The 22,116-nt window shown below is 37.9% G+C and overlaps 1 protein-coding gene across 5 annotated transcripts in view; it reads left to right on the forward strand.

The window, feature by feature from the left end:
* Window positions 1-22,116, forward strand: part of LOC102914100 (uncharacterized) — a 70,845-nt gene that overhangs the window by 43,158 nt on the left and 5,571 nt on the right. For all 5 annotated transcript variants that reach the window (XM_076570195.1, XM_042275831.2, XM_076570194.1 and 2 more), the window contains 8 exons: window positions 981-1,161; window positions 5,587-5,636; window positions 6,568-6,685; window positions 7,378-7,586; window positions 10,706-10,919; window positions 13,415-13,527; window positions 15,302-15,422; window positions 20,664-20,878. In XM_076570195.1, the coding sequence (XP_076426310.1) occupies window positions 981-1,161; window positions 5,587-5,636; window positions 6,568-6,685; window positions 7,378-7,586; window positions 10,706-10,919; window positions 13,415-13,527; window positions 15,302-15,422; window positions 20,664-20,878 (1,221 nt within the window). The remainder of the gene's footprint in view (window positions 1-980; window positions 1,162-5,586; window positions 5,637-6,567; window positions 6,686-7,377; window positions 7,587-10,705; window positions 10,920-13,414; window positions 13,528-15,301; window positions 15,423-20,663; window positions 20,879-22,116) is intronic.

The following is a 22,116-nucleotide window of genomic DNA, read 5'->3' on the forward strand; positions in this document are numbered from 1 at the left end:
CACACAGACAGATGTTAAAGCAGTATCTGAGACCTGTACATGCTGATATGATGACAGAGGGAGAGAGAGAGAGAGAGAGAGAGAGAGAGAGAGAGAGAGAGAGAGAGAGAGAGAGAGAGAGAGAGACTGGTCTTGACATGAACTTTTGCAATCTCAGTCTACCCCCGTGACACACTTCCTCCAATAAGGCCACACCTATTCCAACAAGGCCACATCATAAGCATTCTAATCCTTAAACAGTTCAACTTTATTCAAACATAGAAGCCTATGAAACATTCTTGTTCAAACCACCACAAATGGTAATTTTAACCTACTGACAAATTTAAAAATTAATATGCATTTGGGTGAAGCTTTGTATCAAACCCAGGACCTTACATCTAGTAGGCATCACTCTATTTCTTAGTCATACTTATATAGTGGTTCAATTTATTAATTCATGTCTATCAATTAAGAAGAAAAACAGTCATTTAAGTGCTTTTACTTAAAAAGCACTGATCTTTATTATTATGGTTACCATTAGTTGTTATTTAAATTAACTGATTTTTTTTTTTTTTTTTTTTTTTTTTTTGGTTTTTCGAGACAGGGTTTCTCTGTGTAGCTTTGCGCCTTTCCTGGGATTCACTTGGTAGCCCAGGCTGGCCTCGAACTCACAGAGATCCGCCTGGCTCTGCCTCCTGAGTGCTGGGATTAAAGGCGTGCGCCGCCACTGCCCGGCTAAATGAACTGATTCTTAAGTTGTTCATAAAATGCATAATAAACAACAAAGTAAGTAGAAATTGTGATAAAAAATAGATGAAAGTCATGCTCATGGATATTAGATTGTTTAGCTTAATTATAAAATTTAGAACATAGAATAAAAATGAAAACTGGGAATATGAACTTTTAGAAATGTTACAAGCAACTTATGAGGGGCCAATTCATAAAATGAACATTTTGTTTTCTGAGAAGAGTAGTTCTAAGATTAGCTTATTTAACTACAGGTCAATCATAAAAGAGCAAGTGGAGAAGAAAAGAAACATAATTTGTGCTTATGAGACTGTGGAAGAACTGAGAGTCAAAAAAGAGATGATTGAGATACAAGGAGAGCACTACCAGAGACAAGTCACAGAGACACAGGAACTTAAAGTATGTCAGAAAACAAGAGACGCGGGCGTGAAGCAGGTAATTTAATCTTGAACAAAAATAGCATTTCAACTCCAGATCACTGCTATTTACACATTCCTCTGATTTGATTATGTTTCACCTCATAACAGATACATGATGTAAAAAATGTTTCCTTCGCCAGCATCATCACTGTGTAAACTTCATTAGCATATACATACAAATCTACCTCATTAGTGCGCTATGCAAGCTTATGATGGGATCATTGGATGTGTAGACTGTTTTTGACCAAATCATTGCTATTTGATGTATGATTGTTTTATTTAGGGTTCAACCCAAATTTTATTTCATTATAAATTAATGATATTTAGTATAAAATTACTTTTTAAAAGTGTTGTCATCTAGTAAGTATTTCGTGTATGATCTCTGAATGAAGGAATGGAAACCAGTTGAGATTTATCAACAGTATAATTTCACTATATTTTACTTTTATTGAAAATAGATTCTTTTTTCATATAATTTAACTTGATTGTATTTTCTCCTCACTTTTACTTCTCCCAGATCTTCCCCACTATCCCTCTCATCCAGATACATTCCCATTCTGTCTCTCATTAGAAAGAAAGGATTCTAAGGGACGTTAATAAAATATAACAAAATAAAATATAATAAGACAAGCCACAGACTATCACATTAGAGTTGGGAAAGACAAGCAAACATGAGGAAAGAGCAGAAAAGAATGTGCAAGAGTCAGAGACCAACTTGTTCACACACTCAGAAATCTCATGAAGACACTGGAAGCCATAAGAAATACTCAGTGGACCTGGGCAGACCCTTGCAGGCCCTGTGTCTACTGCCTCAGTTTATGTGAGTTCGTATGAGATTTGATAGGGTTGATTTAAAGGGCCTCATTTTCTTGGTTCCCTCTATCCCCTCTAGCTCTTCCATGGGATTTCCTGAGCCTTGAGCAGAGGGATTTGATGGAGACATCACATTCAGGGCTGTGTGTTTCAAGGACTGTCACTCTCTGCATTAATGTCTAACTGTGGGTCCCTGTATTTGTTCCCATCTTTGGCAATAGGAAGCTTCTCTGATGAGGATGAGCAAAGCTCTGATCAAATTTGTCCTCTAGGTCTGGGATATTTCACTCAGGATGATTTTTTTTTTGAGTGCTGTCCATTTATCTGCTTTGTTTACCCCAAATTCTTATGGAAACACAAAACACCCAAAGTTATTCTAAGCATTAACACCAATGCTGGAAAATAAATACAACTTGTTTTGAATTATAACAGAGGACATAGGAACAAAAGAAAGACGCTACTGTCACAAAAATAAGCATGTAGACAAGTACAATCTAACAGGAAACAGAACCGTACGGTTACTACAGCAACCTGTTCGGGTTGTTTGCTTGTTTGTTTGTTTTAACACAAAAGTTCCACGACCATGCTTTTGAGAAGAGGTGTCTTTTCAAATAAAATGTTCTGGGAAATGTGGACATCTGCATGAATATAGTTTCATTTACCTCTCCCTGTAAATGGATCAACTAAACAGACCAATGCCCATAATGTCAGATGTGAAACTCTGGACTGTGAAAGTCCCTTAAGAAATCTTTATAAAAAGGATTCCAATAGCCCAAAAAATGGTAGCAAGAACTGACAATAGGATTTGTGTGAATGGGCAGAGTACAGGGTCAACCTATGTACTAGGAGAAACAGGGAGGTAATATATTGAATTTATAAGGAACTCAGAATTTTAACACCAAATGAGGAAAAGAATCCAGATTAGTTCTGGAAGACAGAAGTACAAATGAAAAATGTGCTCAGCTATACCAGTGCTGGACATATCTCCAAAGGCATCTAAGTTGGCACTCGCCAGGAACACTTACATACCCGTCTTTGTCTTAGTTCTACTCCCAGTTGCCAAGATATAAACAAAGACTACATGTCCATCAACAGAGGAATGGACAAGTAAAAGTAGAATATATCCACAGGAATTTTATTCAGGTATAAAAAATGAAGACCTGCCATTTCCAGGAAAACATGGGAAGCTGGTTATCATTAGGCAAAGAGAAATAAGCCAAATCAGGAAGAAAACATTACATAGTTTCTAATGTACAGAATACAGTTTCAGATAATGCATAATGGGCCAGGTGTATATGCAAAAGAAGTGTAGTGCCTAAAAAGGCAGAGAGGATCAGAGAAGCTTCTTCTTGCAGTGGATGGTAATTAACAGAGTGCCAACTGGGTGATGAGCAGGGAGTGAGACCTTTCAGCCGTAAATGAGATGTCTTCATCAAACTTCTCCCTTGACACTCAGGGACCTATGCAGAAGAGGAGGAAGAATGAGTCATGGAGAAGGCACAAAACAATGTTTCCAGACACAACACAGCTTATGCACATATGAACTTACAGAGACTGTGACAGCATGCACAAGACCTGCTCAGGTTCAAACCAGACAAAATCCCAGCATGAGAAGGGGGAGTGGGAACAAACTCCCACCACAATCAAAAAGCTATTTATGGTCGACACCTGCTTGGAAAAAGAAAATCACTTTTCTCCAGTGGAGTGCCACTGGGTATATCAAGCAGTCCTCACGCGCAAGTGAAGATGGCCAATAGAAGGGGACTTTATGAATTATTTTTTTTGTCTGTGTGTGTACTTTTTGTTTTATTTTGGTATTTTTTTGTCTCATTGATTTTATTTTTTTTTGTTCATCTGTTTTGATTTTCATTTTTGGTTGTTTTTATTGTGTTTTTTTTCCTTGAGGGAAGGAAAGAGTGAAAGAGAGAGAGAAAATAAGAGAGAGAGAGAGAGGGAGAGAGAGAGAGAGAGAGAGAGAGAGAGAGAGAGAGAGAGAGAGAGAGAGAGAGAGATGAAGTGGGGTGAATGGGATAGTTGGAGCTGGATAGGATATGAGAAGAGTTGGAGAAGGACAAAGAATATGATTGAAATATATAAAAAGATTAAACAAAATGATAAAAGATAAAATGGGAAGATGGTAGAATAACTGTGTAATAAACTTGTAAATAAACAAGATATTCACATATTTTCTCATGGAAAGAGTCTAGAGAAACTTGTTTATAATGTAAAGTGCAATATTTCCTATCAGTGCCTTTAGCCACCTCTGATGATCATGCCATCTACACACCAGTTAATAAATGACATAGTAGGAGGGTACCATTTACATTTTACATATATGATCGTCACTTAACAGAAGCATGAAGTTTTTCAGGGAAGTATAATTTACCATTGGCTAGTGGAATTGGTGGAAGTTGCATGAAGAACTGGAAATGGATCCTTTGTCCCCAAACCAGTGGTATGAATAAGGGATCAGTTTACTTAGATAGAATTATTTAACTGGTGTGCTGCCTTCTTAATAGGCCTAATTTTATTGTGAAATAAAATGTGCTAATAATATTAGTGTTACATCAAAGGTATGTTACATCATATATACATACATATTACTATGCCACATGAGAATAAAAGCATGTACATTGCATAGTAAACCTTCCCAATATTGGAGAACAATAGACATTGTCATCATTTGCATTTTACTGATCTAAAAAAACTGAGACATAGGACCTTAACTTGTTTCAGAACTAACATCTTGTAGTAATTGGAACTGGGAAAAGGATCACATATTCACATTCAGGCATCCATGTTGAAACTGCCTCTATGCCTTGCTGACACCCTTCAGTAAAATATCTGATTACAACTAAAACATCTCATGTCAGGGGCTAGAAAGTCGGCACAGTGGGCACAATGTTTACAAGGCAAGCAGAAAGACTTGTGTTCAGTCCCTGAACCCATTAAAAACAGGCATGCGGGTGCATGCTTGTGTCACAGCGCTGGACAGGCAGAAATGGATGGCTCTTTAGGGTTCACCAGCACGCCAGCCTGTCCTGTTTGCTGAGTTCCATATTGGTATGAAGGGAAAAAAAGCCAAAACAGATCCCAAAGAACACTTCAGATTGTCTTCAGTGCAGCCGTGACCTTACACACACATGCACACACACATGCACACGCTTGTGCACACACACACATACACACCAGCATACATACACAATGTTACGTCATGTTTACCATTGCTGGCACAGCTTTGGCCATACATGTTTATGGAGAGTTTTTAAATGAAAATGACTGTGTGGCCCCTTTAAAGCAAAATCACAAAGGCCATAGGGCCTTTCATTTTTGTCAGCTTCCATATTTGATAAAACAAAATTGAAATAGAAATGTAATGCATTTCAGTCTTTTAGCGGCATCAGCTCACTCTTATGAAGAGTGAGGAAATATTACATCCTGCCCTGTGAGCTGGGAGAATCCTGTTGCAACAAGTAAATTAAACCTGTAGTGGTAGCATCGAAGCAGCCATGTAGAGTGCACATACCAAAGGTTCCGCCCGAATTCCTACAAAAGCTTTAGCACGTAAATAGACGATGGATCAATTTGTACCAGAGTATTAATAACATTCTTTTTATCTTTTATTTAGTTACATAAAGAAAAAGAACATGCACAGAAGATGGAAGATCACCTACAAATGTAAACTTTAAATCAGCATATATTTATATAGCAAATGAGTAACATGAGGCTCATCCAAGTTGTGGTTACTGTGAAAACACTGAACATTGCTCTAAGTTCCTTGAAATTCACAACACAGAGTTTAGGAAGTGCCTCAATAGGATAGCATGGCTCTGCATGCATGAGGGATATTATTTTCCAAACATTACCAACCAAAAAGTACATAATTTTTCATGTACCTACATCTTGTTCATTCTTTTAAAAAGGCTCAAAAATGATAGAATTTGTACATCATCGACATTTAATAGATTTCTTTTAAAAAGTCACTGTTTCACATGTGTATTATGAGAGAGAGAGAGAGAGAGAGAGAGAGAGAGAGAGAGAGAGAGAGAGAGAGAGAGAGAGAGAGAGAGATTAGAAAGGGGGCTGTGAAAGGGTGTAAAGAGTTCTAATGGGAAGTGGGAGGGGAGCAACAAGGATTAGTTGGGACATTTGAGACATGAAAACACCAACAGGGAGGAGGAGGAGGAGGAGGAGGAGGAGGAGGAGGAGGAGGAGGAGGAAGACTCCAGGAAGAGGGGGAAGGGACAGGAGATGGTTTTGATGGCAGATAAGAACAAAGTGTAATAATAAACCTCTGTGAAAATGTCACAAGGAAATGTGATACTTACCTGACAACTGAAACTTAAAGAGTAAAAAAATGTGGCATTAAATATGTGATATGTGAAAAAAATGTATTTTAAAATATTGCCGGGCGTGGTGGCGCACGCCTTTAATCCCAGCACTCGGGAGGCAGAGCCAGGCGGATCTTTGTGAGTTCGAGGCCAGCCTGGGCTACCAAGTGAGCTCCAGGAAAGGCGCAAAGCTACACAGAGAAACCCTGTCTCGAAAAAACCAAAAAAAAAAAAAAAAAAAAAAAATATATATATATATATGGTTGAATATATTTTAGGTTAGAACTAGAAAATACCTCATTACTAGCTACAGTGAAGAAACAAAAGGCGGAAATAGAACATCTGCAGAGACATCTGCAGGACACACAGAAAAACCTGGCCCAGAGTTCGAGTTTGGTAAGTCAGTGTCATGTCAACCCCCTTTCTGGCAATAAAAAGAAATACTTTAGGGAACATATGAAATGTGTTCATATGAAATGTCTCATTGCAAACACTTTTATTGTTTGATAATTTTGCACATACATAGATTGTTTAAATCAAATCTCCCTCCAAATTGCTACACTTTAATTCTTTTCTCACTGCTTTCAGCACTCTCCCTACTAACTGTATGTGCCCATTTTGAATTATTTTCAGTGTTGCGTTTTAGCTCACTGCTGCCAGTATGTGCATGGGTGTAAAGTCATCTACTGGAGCATGGCTAGCCTCTCAGGTTCACGTCTATGGAGAAGGCAACTCTCCATCTCCAAGAAGCCACCAATTTCTCTTTGCATTAACTAATTCCACGGGAAGGAATGGTTCAGGGTGAATAGCATAGCTTGGAGTTAGTCTTTTCCTAGCATGGTGCCGAAATCTGGGTTTAGTTACCAATACCATATACATGAGTATTTTTTACAATTCAGATTTAATACTGCTTACATTGGTAAGAAATATTTAAAACAGCAATGTATTTTTTCACATATTTAAAAATTGTTATAGAAATCATTCTTTTTTCGACCTTGAAAGAATGAAATGTCAAAAGTAAAAGAATCAAATATACTAGGATGATTGGAATTAGATTTTCTCTAATTATAAATTTCAATCTGCGGTAGGCACAGACAGCCGTTCAGGAAAATAAGAAGCTCTGTAAGAAGCACACTGCAGTAATAACTGAGATGGAAAACACAATTAAGAGGCTGTGGTCAGAAATCTCCAGTGTTAAAACTTTGAGCGAGTCCAGACAGAGAGAACTGGGGAAGTACAGGCGATGCTATCTGGAAGAACTAAGAAACAAAAACTTCCTACTATATGAACTAAACAGGTGAGTGAAAGAGAAGGTTGCAGAAGATGCAGTCTGCTCATTCATAAACTGCTAAATCATAAATTTTAGTCAGATTTGATCCTCACACTAATGGGAGGCAAAAGCTACTTGGCCCATATGTTTTTGGGAAATTACATCAGAAGATGGACTCACTGATAAAATGTTGTTCCAGGCACATTTTATTACCTTCCCTCTTTTAGTTATGTTTGGCTTTTTCCTCATTAAAATTCTCATATAGTTAACCTAAGCATCCAGATTTTCAGGCACTTATTTCTAAAAGTTTTCTATTAGATGCAGCTCTATAGGTATAAAATTGCCTATCAACATATACAAAGAAGACACATCCCCAATGGAGTCAGCAGATTGTGCTAAGTCCTGCTGGCCTGGATCTGGAACTCTGACAGGGCAGGCAGCTAGGGAATGAGGAAAGAACAGCACATGGACACGTCAGCTAGGGAATGAAGAAATAACAGCACATGGACACACGTATGGAAGAGCTGGGGTCCAGACAGTGCATACGCACTCTGAAGGACCAACACCCATTCCTGCTATGATGCTGAACTTGAGTGTGTTAGTCATGCACAATCCTGGGGTGGGAGGGTGTGCTGTCTACTCTCGGTAGGCAAGCAGCCTCAAGCTGCAGCGTCCATGAAGAGGAGGAAGCCGCAGTTGCTAGTGTTTGTACACATGTGGCACCCTTTCCAGTTCAAAAAGCTTTGTCAACCCTCTGAGTCTCATCCTGGTAAGGTTTTGCCACTCACACGGGACTGAGACATTGGAGTCCTTGACATGGCTGTACCCATCTCAACAACACATGTTCTTTCAGGACTTCCCTCACTCAGGCCTTCCTTCTCGCACTTCCCACGGGGTTATCTTTATGTATTTATGTACATATATGTGTAACAACAATAATTTAAAAGAAGTCATTAGTTATAGAAAGAGTGAGGGGTAGACATGAGAGAGGTTGGAGGGATCACAGAAGGGGGAAGTGATGTAATAAAATTTTAACTTAATTTGGGGGGGTGTTTTGAGACAGGGTATCACTATGTAGCTCTGGCTGTCCTGGAACTCACTATACAGACCAGGCTGTCCTCGATCAGCCTGCCTTCACCTCCCAAGTGCTAGGGTTAAAGGCATGTGCCACCATGCCTGACCATTATGTTTTAATTAAAAAAAAAATCGTAATTAAAAAAAATTGGTTGTTTGGGGATGAATACAATTGAAACCCCAGGGGGGAAGTACTGCTAATTCTATTGAAACCTGGTGAATTAACTTTTCTCCGCTGTTATCTTTTGTCTTATGTGACAAAACTGTACTCTTGAATGTTTATATGCCTTGTATTAGAGTAGAGACAAATACCATGGTAAAAGGGGTTAATACAAACCACAATGTTGACAAAGATAATTCCTTTGTTAGTAGGAGAGCTTGTGTACAAGCCAAGAAGGGGCGGGTCCCCCATCTGATTCCTGGGTACTTTTGAAATGGCCAACTGTACTCAAAGTTCTGTTTGTTTTGTTTTGATTATCAACTCAGCCAGATCCTTGTTTCTCTTATCGCTTAATGTCTGTCATAGCTTTTGTCAACTTGACATAAACCTAAGCATACCAACACATCTTGGAGAAGGAACTCTCGTGTGAGAAGTTACTTCTGTCAGGTCTGGCCTGTGGGCACACATGTGGGATGCTTATTTGACCAGTGGTTAATATGGGAGAGTGCAGCCCACTGCAGGTGGTGCCAGCTCTGAGCAGGCAGACCTGGACTGCATGAAAGAGGTGGCTAAGCCAGGCATGGAAAGCTAACCAGTAAGCAGAATTTCTCCATTGCTCCACGGTTTCTGCTTCAAGCTTCTACCTTGATTTCCTGCCTTGGCCTCTCTTGACTGTAACCCAGGAGCCAAACAAACTCATCTCCAAGTTGTTTTGGGGGCAGTGTTTTTTCACAGCCACAGAAAGCAAACTAGAACAATGTCCAATGCTTAATTTTACCCACTGAATATACAAATCCTGAAAGCAAATGCTTGAGAATGTCATTTTGTTTCCTTTAACTTCCTAACTCTCCTTACTAGTACAAATGTTCATTGCTTTTTATAGCTTTGTTTTATTAATTATATAGGTCTGAAAAGTATAATGTGATGTTTTAATAAATTCACATGTAGTTCATTTGGTAGTAAATCATGAATGTTAATATGATGGGTACATCATATCACATAACTATATTTTGAATTTAAGTATCTCTAATCTGATCTCAATAATTATATTATTCCTCTCAGCACCAGCTTACAAGTTAAGTAGTCATACATTGTTGCTATCTCTTATATTGTTTGAGTTTCCTTTTAGTGGGGAATTTTCCCCAAAAGTATATATATACTCTGTTTTCTGCATTGGTGTGTGTGTGTGTGTGTGTGTGTGTGTGTGTGTGTGTGTGTGTGTGTTTGTATATGGGCATCTGGACATGTACATGTGAGTGTCATGCATGTGGAGGTGAGACTTTGATGCTGGATGTCTTCTTCAGTCTCTCTCCTTATATATTGAGGATGGTCTCTCACTCGAACTGAGAGCTCTCTAATCTGGCTTGTCTGCTAGCTGCTTGCTTTAAGAATGCCCTGTGTCTGCCCCTGAAGCTCTGGGGTTGCAGGTGCACCCACCTGGTACTTTCATAGCCTGGGGATCTGAACTCTGGTCCTATGCTGGGATGACAATGATGCACCCACTTTACCTGCTGGGCCATTTCCTAGGCCCGTAGTGAATGTGCTCTTCTGGAAGAATTCTGAACATGTAATTGTATTTCTTTTTTTTTTTTTTTTTTTTTTTTGGTTTTTCGAGACAGGGTTTCTCTGTGTAGCTTTGCGCCTTTCCTGGGACTCACTTGGTAGCCCAGGCTGGCCTCGAACTCACAGAGATCCACCTGGCTCTGCCTCCCGAGTGCTGGGATTAAAGGCGTGCGCCACCACCGCCCGGCTGTAATTGTATTTCAGTAGGTACAATTTGAAGTAGTTTTCAATGTTAAGATTCTCTTCAAAACAAAATTTATTATTATGGAAGAATTTTTATTGAAAGTCCTTTCAGAATTTTTCGGGGAAAACGATTACTACTCAGTGTTTGTCTCTTTGGTATCTCTAGGACTAACAACAGTCAAGAAGAGTCCCATACAGAACTTCACATGAAATTTGAGCAGAACATTTCTGCATCAAATACACTGAGTACAAGGCTGGTTCATAAGTGCTCTTGTGTGGAAAAAACTCACCAAAAGGGAAATGAAGATGGGGAAAACTTGGCGGCACCTTCCTCAACCACAGGATCTACTCATGCCTGTATGGCACACTACCCGTGGATGGTGTGTTTGAGTATCATTATCCTTTGTATTTGTGATGTATTTCTCATTTTCAATTAAGTTATTATTTGATTATATGTGTAATGTTAAGGTTCTAATAATATGTGTTATTGGTGAGAGAAAACAAAGTTTGCATTTTGGGGGGAATTTTATTTTTCCTGTTTACTAAACACAGATCCTTTTTTCATACAATGTAATGTGAATACCGTTTCCTCTCCCTCCACTCTTCCCAGTCCCTCCCTCACGCATGGGTCTTCACCAGGTCCTCTGCATATATACTATGGCTTTCAGTTAGCACTTACATGGGACCCCTGAATGTGTAAATGAGTGGGTCTCTTAATCATGTGCCTTTTCTTATAACTCTTTTTTTTTGTTATTTTGTCTTGTCTAAATTTGATATGATGGCTTTCATTTCATCTTACTATATTTTATTTGTTATGTTTTGTTATCTCCTAGAAGCCTGTTCTTTTCCAATGAGAGACAGAAAGGGAGTAGATCTGGATGGGAAAATTTTGCCATTTTAAGGTGTCCCTCAAACTCCTATTTTCAAGAGATACAAATTTAGCTTTATTACACAATTATGACTAAACAGTAAACAGTTGCGTTTTACATTTTGTCAAAAGCCTCGGTGACATGACATTTTATTTTAGCATGGAGACGTAGCTCCAGACCCTTGGACAGGCTGAGGCAAGGCTTCTGTGTCATTGTGTCTCTGCTGCCCTGCAGGGACTTTAAGGCTTCTACAGATTCCCATTTGTACTGTACTAAGTCATAAGCGAGTGACTGACATTTAGACATTTGCAGATATCTAAGTTGAAGGACATCTGAAAGGAACTCTTATCATAAATTAAACCAGCCTATAAATGTGGTGAACTATGAACTATGTTATTAATGCTTTCACCGGAAGCAGTGATTCTCAACCTTCCTAACGCTGTAGCTCTTTAATACCGTGCCTCATGTTGTAGTGACCCCCAACTATAAGATGACTTTGTTGCTATGCCATAACTGTGATTTTGCTACTGTTATGAATCATAATGTAAATATTTTTGTCGATAGAGGTTTGTCAAAGGAGTCATAACCCACAGGTTGAGGATATTTAGAGTACTTTAGATTCTATAGTATTTATTGAGGTCAGAGAAAAACCTGATAACTGGAGAAATGTTTTTTCTTATACCAAACACAGGAGTTAAAGCACACCTGTGGTTTGCTTGTGAGATATGTGTTCCCCAGTCATGGTAAACTTCATAAGAAATCCTAACTTTAATATTTTCATTAACACTTATTACCAAAATCTTACAGTTTTATCAGGTAAGTGTTCGCAACTTAACAAAACAGACAATGTACACACATGTTGTAAGCGAGTTTTACAGCTCTGGAGGGAAAGGAATTGTGACTTACCTGGAAGCCAGGCTATACCTAGAGCCACAATAGGACAGATCTGGAGGGTGGAGCCATAACAGGACAGCTCAGCTCTGGAGGGAGAGGTATCCTGACTTGTCCAGAAGTCAGGTGATACCTGAAGCTGGGGGATGGTGGGGGATGGTCTCCCCACAGGATGTAGCAATCCTGCTCTTCTAGAGAAAGCCTTTACAGCTGAGCTTCACTCTGCCCTCCTTAAGGGGTTTCCCAGCAGAGCTCTGCTGATTCTCTCAGGCCCAAGATGTTGCTTCCTGTGCTTCACTCTGCGAAAGGGGAAACCCCTGCAGAAATGCAACCATCTCCCTAAGGGGACGTCTCAGCAGGGTTTCTTTCTGCTCAGTCCCCTAAGGGACGTCTTAGCAAGGTTCTTCTGTTCTGTGCTGGCAAATGAAGGTCTTCACTCAAGACTCTTTTGAGAAAGGCATTATGTGGAAAGGAGGAGTCCAGGAGAGCGGCTGCCTCTGCCAGAGTGGGAAAGCACAGCCCACAACTGAACAGGCTGAAGGGTTTATATAGAGCTTCTTAGGGGGCAGAGTTTCTCCAGAGAGAAGATTTTCTGCTCAGGGATTGGTTAGTTTTCCTGCTCAGGGATTGGTTAGTTTCGTTGGTCAGGAACAGAGATGGCTCTTTCACTGGTCCTTTTTAGCCTTTTAGCTCTAATTTTTTTTTTTTTTTTTTTTTTTTTGCTCATATTTCTTTCACTGTCTCTGATTCTAGGGACAAAGTGTGTTTCTTTGGCACTGGTTTCAGGGTCAAGGCATGTTTCTCGGGTTTCTGTGTTCAGACATAAAATGTTTCTTTTATTGGCTCAAGTCTGAGATCCAGGATGTGTTTTTTTCACTAGCTCTGGTTTCCATGCCGGGGTGGGTTTCTTTGGCTGGTCCCCTTTTCCCTACATATATCAATTTGAGAGCTTTGAAGAAAAGTAATCAATTCTGTGTTCTTTCCTTGTTTCCATCAAGTTTATAACATTTGTTAAGCCCCATCTGACCACATTCCTCAAAACTCATGAGTATTAATAATTCAAGAAAGATGAGTGAGCCTCTAGAATTTTAAAATTATATTCTATGTTTTAATAGTCTGAAAATGATATGAGAGAGCTAAGCAAAGGACTTGGTGACTTAAAACAATCCGTGCAACTTAGTTTGGAGACGCAGAAAAAACAAAATAGCTGCGTAGAAGAACTAGCTGGGTAAGATGCTAATCTTCCAGATAATTTTGGTGATTTAACTCTAACCTTAGTAATGCCCAAATTAAAATTCACTTTATACTTAGTTGTTAACATTTAAATAACAGTACTTTAAGATGTACTCAAGAAACTCATACAGAAACTTTTTTTAAGACAATGTTTTGCAATATTAGGCCAACCTGACTTCAAATTGTGATCCCCCTGCTGCAGCCTTCCAAGTGCTGAATATATCCATATATACATTATATATTATATATGTATTTCAACAACAAAACCAGATGTTTTTGAATAGCAAAATAATAAAAATATTCTGTGTATTCTTCAAGGCTTTTGACAACAAATGGAGCATTACCTTTGGCATGGAGAGGCAACTGCATTCTACTTTATGTGCCATAAATGTTTATTCTTATATGACTTTTCACTCCTTAATTCCTTTTGTATTTCATTGTCTTCAGGATTAAAAAACTTTATACATAGACTCCATCACTTCTAACAATGTTATATTATCTGTATTGAGTTTATTTCCTTTCTGCATCTTTCCTTTTATAATGTATGGAATATATGAGGGAGACGAACACTTTACTGTTGGCGTCTTCCATACATGCACAAAGTACACATGTTATTAAATATTTGCATATATCTGAATATTGATATTTTAAGAAAAAACAGTAGTTTCCTTGAATAGAGCCATGGCATTGGTTAGGTATAGAATGATCCAGATGTTTGTATAGTCCTGCATTGTCGCTGGTGAGAATTAGTCCCAGAATCCTTTGAACACTCCAAAACCCATGGTTACACAAGTTCCTAATAAACAGTGGTGTGATCTAGACAAATTTATTTCCTGGTAATCACATATGATTGTTTTTCACCTTGAGGTATTATGATACTATTTGTAAATCCCATTACTTTTATTTTTCTCATGTTCAAAAAGTTTTTTTGAACTTAAAATATTATTACATCATTTCCCCCTTCCCTTTCCTCCCTCCAGACCCCTTCCATGTAGCAATACTCCCATGTTTTTCCAAATCAATAGCTTGTTTTTCTATTATTATTTGTGTATGTATGTGTGTACTGATCATTCTATTTTCTTTTTTACATTTGAACTACTTATTCTTTGAGAATTTCATGCATTTTTATTTAATCATATTTACTCCTAGAGTATAATTTATAAATGTGACTATTAGGAGTCTTTAAAGATTCTATTTTCTTATGTCAACTAAATAGTTTACCCTGTGTACAAACAATTTAAAATCTGTTTGATCTTTAAATTTTTATTGTTTTATAAGGTACTATTTTTAAAAGAGCATGTTCCTGATTAAATTCATTTTAAACAGTGATGTAGCACATGTTTTCATCACCCTCAGTCACTTTTAACTAACTATGGTGACTTAAAAATCATAATCAAATATTGCATGCGTGTGTGTGTGTGTGTGTGTGTGTGTGTGTGTGTGTATTTCTTGATAAATTCTTGTGTATAATTTTTCTTTTCCTTTTCACATTTTGAACTGACCTCTGGTGACAGATGATAATGACTTAATTTTTTATATGTACACACTGATTTGAATAACTATTATGTAATTACCAAACAAAATATACTTATTCCCTTCATATTATTTGCATATGATTATTATTAGAATTATTTGAGGAAAAATCAGCTACAAATAAGTAAGAGGAGAATAATTTATAGATGTCTTTTATTTCATGATAAAACATAGTATTATAAGTATTTACTATTAACAGTTATTGTTAACATACATTGATTCATTACATTTTTCAGAATTGGGAAACCCTTTAAGATAATAAATCATAAATGTGAAATTGGAGAGTGTGGTTCTCACAGAGATTTTGAAACCTGCCAATTTGGAAGGAGGACTCCAGTTTCAATGCAGCAATACTCGGTAAGATTTAATAAGTCTGGGGACTGGAATTCATTTAATTGGTAAAAATATAAGTTTTTCAGTACTTTGAGCAGTGAAATGAATACTTTTGGTAGAGTGAGAGACTTGGTATCATAGGAAAATTTTTCTTTTTGTATTGAAACTATATGCTTTGATTCTCCTGTAACTTGATACTTCACAAGAGTTTAAAGGAAAGCAATATATGAACCTAAGTTATGACCATAAAAGTATTTTTGTAACAATTTATTGAAACATAATCACTGTCCATGAAATGCAATCACTTCGATTATAAAATTCAATGTTTTCAGTATATTTGTGTCTCTCTATCATAACCATAATTTTATAATCATGGTTATTCTCAAAATAAATTCCATCCTTTTCATCCATCATGTAACCCTCCTTCCACTGCTCATTCTTGGGGAGACATCAAGCTATGTTTTCTCTACAGATGTGTCTCTTCTGGACATTTCAAATAAATAGCTCCTTTCTATATTAGCTTTTTTTTTTTAACTTAACATGATGTTTCCAAGGTCCATTCCTATTGTAGCTGGTGTTTGCATTTGGCTTCTTATTATTGCTAATGTTCTCTTGTATCTATACACCATGCATCTTATTTATTGATCCATTAGTTGGTATTTCCACTTACAGTATATTCGTAATCCTGCTGTGGACATGAATGCACACATGCACATGTTTTCCTTTCTCTTGAATGAATACTTACTGGGAAAATTGTTGAGTCATGTGATAATACTGTATAAACCTTTGAGGAGCTGTGAGTGCCAGGCTATTTCCCAACCAGGATGCAGTTGAGGCAGATGGGGGTTACCATTTCATCCCGTCCAGTTTGTGCTTTGCTGATCTCAACATATGATTTTCAGTTGAATTTATAAGGACAATCTGTTATTTTTCTTTTCTTCATTGAAATCTTTGCTCCCTCATCCAGAACTACTTCTTTTTTTTTTTTTCACTTCAGTTTCCATCATATCTTTGTTACAGGATCTGCTGATTCGGTCTGCAGTTTGTTACACTGTGGTTGACTAACTCATTTCAATGTTTACAGCTTACATAATTTGCTAGGTAGGAAAGGGAAGATTACCCTCAGAAGCCAGCTTCTCCTATTAAAGTCAAACTGATCTTGGAGTTCACAATAAGGTCTTGTTCCTGCATATAACACTGAAGCTATCCATTTATACTGTGCTGAATATACATCCTAAAAATGATACTTCCCTGCTGTTTCACTTGCCTTTAATTTAAAACATTTAGATAGATACACACATGCACATGCTCATACACGCACACACACATACACACACATGCATAACTTTTACAGAATTTCTAGAATAAATATTTCTTTCTTTTTTTTTTTTTGGTTTTTCGAGACAGGGTTTCTCTGTGTAGCTTTGTGCCTCTCCTGGAACTCACTTGGTAGCCCAGGCTGGCCTCGAACTCACAGAGATCCACCTGGCTCTGCCTCCCGAGTGCTGGGATTAAAGGCGTGCGCCACCACCGCCCGGCTAGAATAAATATTTCAATCCCTCCAAGCAAAAAAAAAAATTCAGCCAGATAACATTTATAAATTCAGCAGTGTCTAAACAATTTCTGAAAGAAAAATGATTAAAATATAGTAATTGTAATAAAAGAATCTATCTAAGGTTAGATCTATCAAGCCTTACTCAAAGTTAGTTCATTCTGAGAATTAATTGCTGAAAGCAGATTAGGTGTCTGAATTTGGTTATGTTATCTAGTATTTCTGGGTTTTTGTTTCTTTGTTTTCTACTATAGTACTTTAAGTCATGATTCTCATTATTTTCCACATCCTAATTAGTGTGGTGATATTGTTCCCCAATATATTGTACACCCTAATAAACTTATCTGGGGTCAGAGAACAGAACAGCCACTAGATATAGAGGCCAGAAAATGGTGGTACACATGCCTTTAATCTTAGCATTCCAGAGGCAGAGATCCATCTGGATCTCTGAGTTCAAAGCCACACTGGAAAATGCCAGGCATGGTGACACACGCCTTTAATCCCAGCAAGTGATGGCAGGAAGCAGAAAGGTATATAAAGTGTGAGGACCAGGAACTAGAGCTGGTTAAGTTTTTAGGCTTTTGAGCAGCAGTTCAGCTGAGATCCATTCGGATGAGGACTCAGAGGCTTCCAGTTTGAGGAAATGAGATCAGCTGAGGAATTGGCGAGGTGAGGTTAGTGGTGGCTGGTCCTGTTTCTCTGATCTTTCAGCGTTCACCCCAATACCTGGCTCCGGGTTTGTTTTTATTAATAAGACCTTTTAAGATTCATACTACAAATTAGAGATAATATTCTGGCAAAATTGCTTACTTAAAAGAAATTTCAATTGAAAGAGTTGGGGCATAAACTTCTTCCAGTGTCATCCTTCTTGTTTTCTGCTGTTTCTCAATGGCAGTGTTTGCCATCATTAAATTAATATTACCACACAGTGGACCCTCTTTAAAGGAGAGTAACTTTTAAGATGTGACTTAGGTTTTGTTATTATCTCCTATTCAAAACAACTGTCTTTTATTTTTGTTTTTTAAAAGACTTATTTATTTGTGCATTTTATATATTCAGGTGCTTTGCCGGCATATGTGTCTGGGCACTAGAGATGGTTGTGAGAGTCCATGTGGGCACCAGGAATGAACTCAGGACCTTTGGAAGAACAGCCAGTGCTCTTCACTCCTGAGCCATCTTTCCAACTCCTGTCTTTATTTTTATCTTTAGTGGCATAGACAACATAGTTTTCTTTTTCTTTTTTCAGTATCTTGTTTGAGAAGAGTCTAGGAATGAAAGATTGTTTCTGATTCCCCCTGCTTCAGTTTGGTCAGCTTTACGACTTGGAAGGGTGCAGAATCATTTGGAGCAATGCTCTGTCCTGTGTGTAGTACCTTCTGTAGATGCTGCTGCTAGCCTAACTGGAACAAGCAGCTCTACTGGGAAGCATAGGCTTTCTCCTGATGTCTTACAACATAGCCCTGAGTTCAAGGGGTCAATGCTGTGAAACAGAGGTTTTTGTCTAACCTAGTGTTGCCAGTCACCTGACTTCATTCTCATCTTTTTGATGTTTGGCCTACATTCTATTTTCTTATCTAATGAAAATCAAACAATTAAAACCCACACACCCAGATCTCTAGTCATACTGTTTTATAGTCTCCCCACTTGAAAATTAAAATTATTTTAATTAATAAGAGCCACAAGGCTCATTAACTGCTGAGCCATCTCTCCAGCCCTGATGCTAAGATCTTATCAAAATGAGCTGGCTCAACCATCCTTCAGAGGACCTGAGTTCAGTTCCTAGAACCCACTTTGGGTAGCTCAAAATACCTGTAACTCTGGCTCCAGGGGATCCATCACCTCCTTCTGGCCTCCAAGGACACCATCTGTCTGCCCCACATAACACAAAGATAAAAATTTTAAACCATCTTACCATTCAATATGAGATTGTAGTGCCTGTGTCATGGTTACTAGATTATAATACCTTCATGTATAGTTTCCCTCCATATAGAGACTTCACATGAAGTGATGCCATTTGCAATTCACCTGCTCAACTATCTGCTCACTTGCCCTCCCTACCATTCCAAACAGAACAGTGCAAGGCTATAAGAAGGGACAGTGCAGGCTGAGGTCACGCTGAGAAATTAGCCCTCAATATCGACATCATTCTTTGCGGCTCTCTGCTATGCCCTCGACCCTCTATTTCTTCCTTTACCTAAGAAACAGACTGTGTCTGAGCAACTGAATTGTTTTTTTCATCTTGTTTTCTAGATAGGTTCTGTTGCCTCTTTCAATAATATCGTGCTGTGGAATGCCATTCTATATGCTGTGGATATGTGTTGCACTGATTGGTTGATAAAATGGTGATTAGTCAGTAGCCAGGCAGGAAGTGTAGGTAGGGTAAGCAGACAAGGAGAATTCTGGGAAGGGGAAGGCTGAATCGGGAGTCACCAGCCAGACACAGAGGAAGCAAGATGACAAGGCAGAACTGAGAAAAGGTACCAAGCCATGTAGCTAAATATAGATAAGAATTATGGGTTAATTTAAGTGTAAGAGCTAGTCAGTAATAAGCCTGAGCTAATGGCCATACAGTTCGTAATTAACATAAGCTTCTGTGTGTTTATTTGAGTCTGAGCAGCTGTGGGCCTGGGTGGGACTGGAGAAAACTTTAGCTATAATATTGTTTTTGTCTCTCTCTATTTTTACACAATCTTCAGTGAAATAAAAGTCCATCACTTTACACCTCTTTTTCATTCCTCTCTCCCCTCCCAGCAACCCTACCTCAAACCCGTCTGATCTCCTTTTAAGTTGATAGCATCTTCTTCACTGCTATTGTTACATACATATATGTATTTTGTATGTATGTATGTGTTTATGCAAATTTATATTGGTCTCCCTTCACTCAAGTGAGCAAACAGCTACCACATTTCTTCTAAGAGCTTTGAATCTCCTTGGAATTCTATTGGAACTCATGCCATTCTAAAAGGAACTTTCAGAAATCCTTTTGAGGTGAATTCATCATCTTGGCTTCCCATTTAGCCCAACTATGACAATGTTTTAAGACCAGGACCCTAAGGTTCACCAGAAAATTTGTGACATTGCCTTAGCATTTTCTGAATTCTTACATCCATGGTCCTTTTAAGAGTGTGGATTCTCAGTGGCATCTGGGTTTGATCTCATTAGAAGTCATTCACACTGCCATTTTTTTTAAAACAATTTGTACATGGATAGTGTAAAAACTAGAAACCAGTATTTGCACACAGTAAATGTTGGCTCTTCTGTGTTTCACAGAGTTTTAGCTTGTGTATCAAGTAAATTCAGTTGCTAGGTAGCTTCCTCCAAGCTTCATTACCTTTATAATTTTCAGTCAGTCTCTTTGTGAGCTTCCTCTAGTAATACCTTTGGATGTTTTGTGGCTCTTTCTTTTAAAGTTACAGACCATGTCATATTTCAGGGCTGAAGATATGGCTCATGTGTTAGAGCATGTACCTAACAAATGGCAAGATCTGGTTTTGATGTCCAAGTGCCTCACATGCAAACAATTGTGCAAGTCAAATTTTGTGCTGACATAATACAATTGATACTAATGAAGACTTGAGGTTCTAGTATCTCTTAATTACTGCATGTTTGAATTTTCTCTTACTCACTAACTTAAAACTATAATCATCAAACACCCTGCATTGGCTGAATATAACTGTTTTTGACGTTGTTTTGTTTTGCTTTTAATGTTTCAGGCACAAACAACAACTAAACCATACTCAGAATTCTTAAGAGAGAGTCACACAACTTCAACAATAAATGTGATAGAAACCAAAATTAGAAGCCTTAAATCTACACTCTCTAAATTGAAAGTTAGCAGAGCATTAAGTGCATTGGAACTGGAACGATATAAGTACCTCTATCACGAAGAGTTAAGCATTAGAAAATCATTTCAATATTACCTAAACAAGTAAGGAAAGCACATATATTTAGAAAGCCTAATAAGTTCATTCATTTGTCTCTAAAAATTAATTTTTAGCAAAAAACTATTTGTGAAATTCCTATAAGGAATGTTTTGACAAAGGTGAAAGTTAGTTGAGCTATATAATTTTGGGAAATAATTTTGTTACATAAACTTAATTTTAAATGATCACTCTTGCAGATTATGATATTTTCTGCTTTTTATTACACATGATAATTTCATATACTTAGTCAAATCAGGTATATATTCACCTGTGTATTTTTGAGACTTTATAATTAAGACAATGATAGTTACATAAAACTTTTTGTAAGCATTATCGTAAAACTAAATATTGAATGTTGACCTATCTTTAAGATAGTATAGCTTAAAACCAAGGATACGAGCACCACCATCCCTCCTTCTCCAGGGATATTCTGGCAGTTGGCAGATAATTTTCTTTGTTGTGAACTTTGATCATACCACTAACTAGGGGGAGCCAGGAGACAAACTGTTCTTTCGAGTTTCTATACTCTTCATAAAGGCATACTGTGATATAGGGAAAGACCAACATGGGGCTGGGGAAGAAAGCTTAGATCAGAAACAATGTTTAAAAATTGTTGAGTGTGAAGATATTGGAAGCTATATTGGCGATTTCCACTGTGCTGCCTTGGTGTTGAGGAAATGATGTCACAGTGTCTTAAGCTTCTTTGGTTCTTTTTCATTAACAGCCCCACATCACATTCTCCCTGGAGTTTGTTGTGAATTATACCCCAGTGCCAAATGTTTAATTATACTCAACTAATACATGAGGTGCACATAAGGGAAAGAAAATCTTTTCAAATCGTGTCAAAAGGTGATATTTGTAAAATCTACTAACTGGTTTACAAATATCGTATGACCTCTTCTTGGAAGGCATGAGGACTGCAGTGATGACACACAGATGACCATTCTACTCATCCCAGCTTTGTGGGGGCAGTGAGTGGAACTGGGGTAACTTACAGGAGCTTGAGTGAACTCTTACTCACAGTAACATGGGGAACTTACAGGGAGCTACAGCAACCACGAAAGAGATTCTTTCTCTGTGCAATGATTAATTGTCTCTATGTTCTCATGGAGAAGTAAGGACTCATGAGGCCCCAACTCCATATGAAAATAAGGGGCCCTGTGTGTCAACAATTCTGGTGCAGATAATTACAACCACTAAGCTTTTAAGAGGGCAAAAGCCATATCTTGTCCAAAGGACAGAG

The sequence above is a fragment of the Peromyscus maniculatus genome, chromosome 4 (genome assembly GCF_049852395.1).
Source record: "Peromyscus maniculatus bairdii isolate BWxNUB_F1_BW_parent chromosome 4, HU_Pman_BW_mat_3.1, whole genome shotgun sequence".
Lineage (NCBI taxonomy): Eukaryota > Metazoa > Chordata > Mammalia > Rodentia > Cricetidae > Peromyscus > Peromyscus maniculatus.